General features: G+C 33.6%; 1 protein-coding gene across 1 annotated transcript in view; it reads right to left on the bottom strand.

The window, feature by feature from the left end:
- The window catches only part of LOC119586818 (mucin-5AC-like), a gene marked incomplete in the record, with an annotated part of 19,136 nt that overhangs the window by 2,836 nt on the left and 15,246 nt on the right, over positions 1–1,054 (bottom strand). The window contains 1 exon segment of the mRNA XM_037935544.1: positions 907–1,054. Within this exon segment, the coding sequence (XP_037791472.1) occupies positions 907–1,054 (148 nt within the window).

Raw genomic sequence — 1,054 nt, 5'->3', positions numbered from 1 at the left:
GGAGTAAAAGAGCTCATGTATCTACCTAAGAGATTTATTTACTAGAAGTATTCATACCTATAAGAGAGTAGTAACAACAAAAATACAAGAAAAAGAAACACACAAGCTGATATTGCAAGTATCACACCTGCCTTGTCATCAAGTGAATGGCAAAATATTGTATTAGCTATTGCCCTGATAATTTGTCTATCAATAAATGTGTATTTCTATTCACTGTTATCTCTACTGGTTAGTCTGAAAGAGCAGACTCTATGAAGTTAGAACTCCATCAACTTCAAACATCACAATAAGATACTTTTGCTTTGTTAGTTTTTCTAAACAAAATATGTCATAGCTCCTATTACCCAGGTTTATTTGGCTAAAAGAACATGTATTTACTTTAAATTTTCTTATGAAGATCTGAAGCTTCTGACAAAGTTGAGGAAAAACAAACATTTTCCTGTCAAATTTCTATATTTATTACTATAAAGCTTGTGATTCACATACTAAAGTCAATGTCTTAGTTACAACTCCTGATGCAAAAGAATCCCAGTTTCACAAAGTAACTACATCATTTGTAAATAAATTAAATCAAATACCCCATTCTTGTATTAAAGAATTTTTTAAAATGAAACAGGTGAGTTATCTATTAAACATTTCAATAGTAAATTATCTATATCAATTTAATGGGAAATAAGCACTTTCAGAGCCAATCTCCTTTTGATAAACATGCTTACTTCTACAAATTTTGTTTTTATCAACAGAACTGTACACAATGTAGAAAACCCCATCTGAAATACACAGCTCTTCGTCAAAGTTGGACAGGATTACCTAATAATTACTTCATACTACTTCACACTCACACAAATCACCTAACAAAACTGATTCAATAATAACCGTAGGATAGGAGAAATGTGTTAAACTTACCTCGTTTATCTGTCTCACGTGTATGATCTGGACTAGGTGTCTGTGGTGGGGATGAATATTGCGAGGATGAAGGAGAAGAGTCCGACGACCTTGTGCCACCTTTGATTGGACCGTGGCCCCTCTGCCCGACCTTGTTGAATCCTCGTAC

This window comes from Penaeus monodon, chromosome 22 (genome assembly GCF_015228065.2).
Source record: "Penaeus monodon isolate SGIC_2016 chromosome 22, NSTDA_Pmon_1, whole genome shotgun sequence".
NCBI classification, from domain to species: Eukaryota; Metazoa; Arthropoda; class Malacostraca; order Decapoda; family Penaeidae; genus Penaeus; species Penaeus monodon.
Note: the sequence above shows the minus strand (reverse complement) of the source record. Positions and strands in the feature narration are given on the sequence as shown.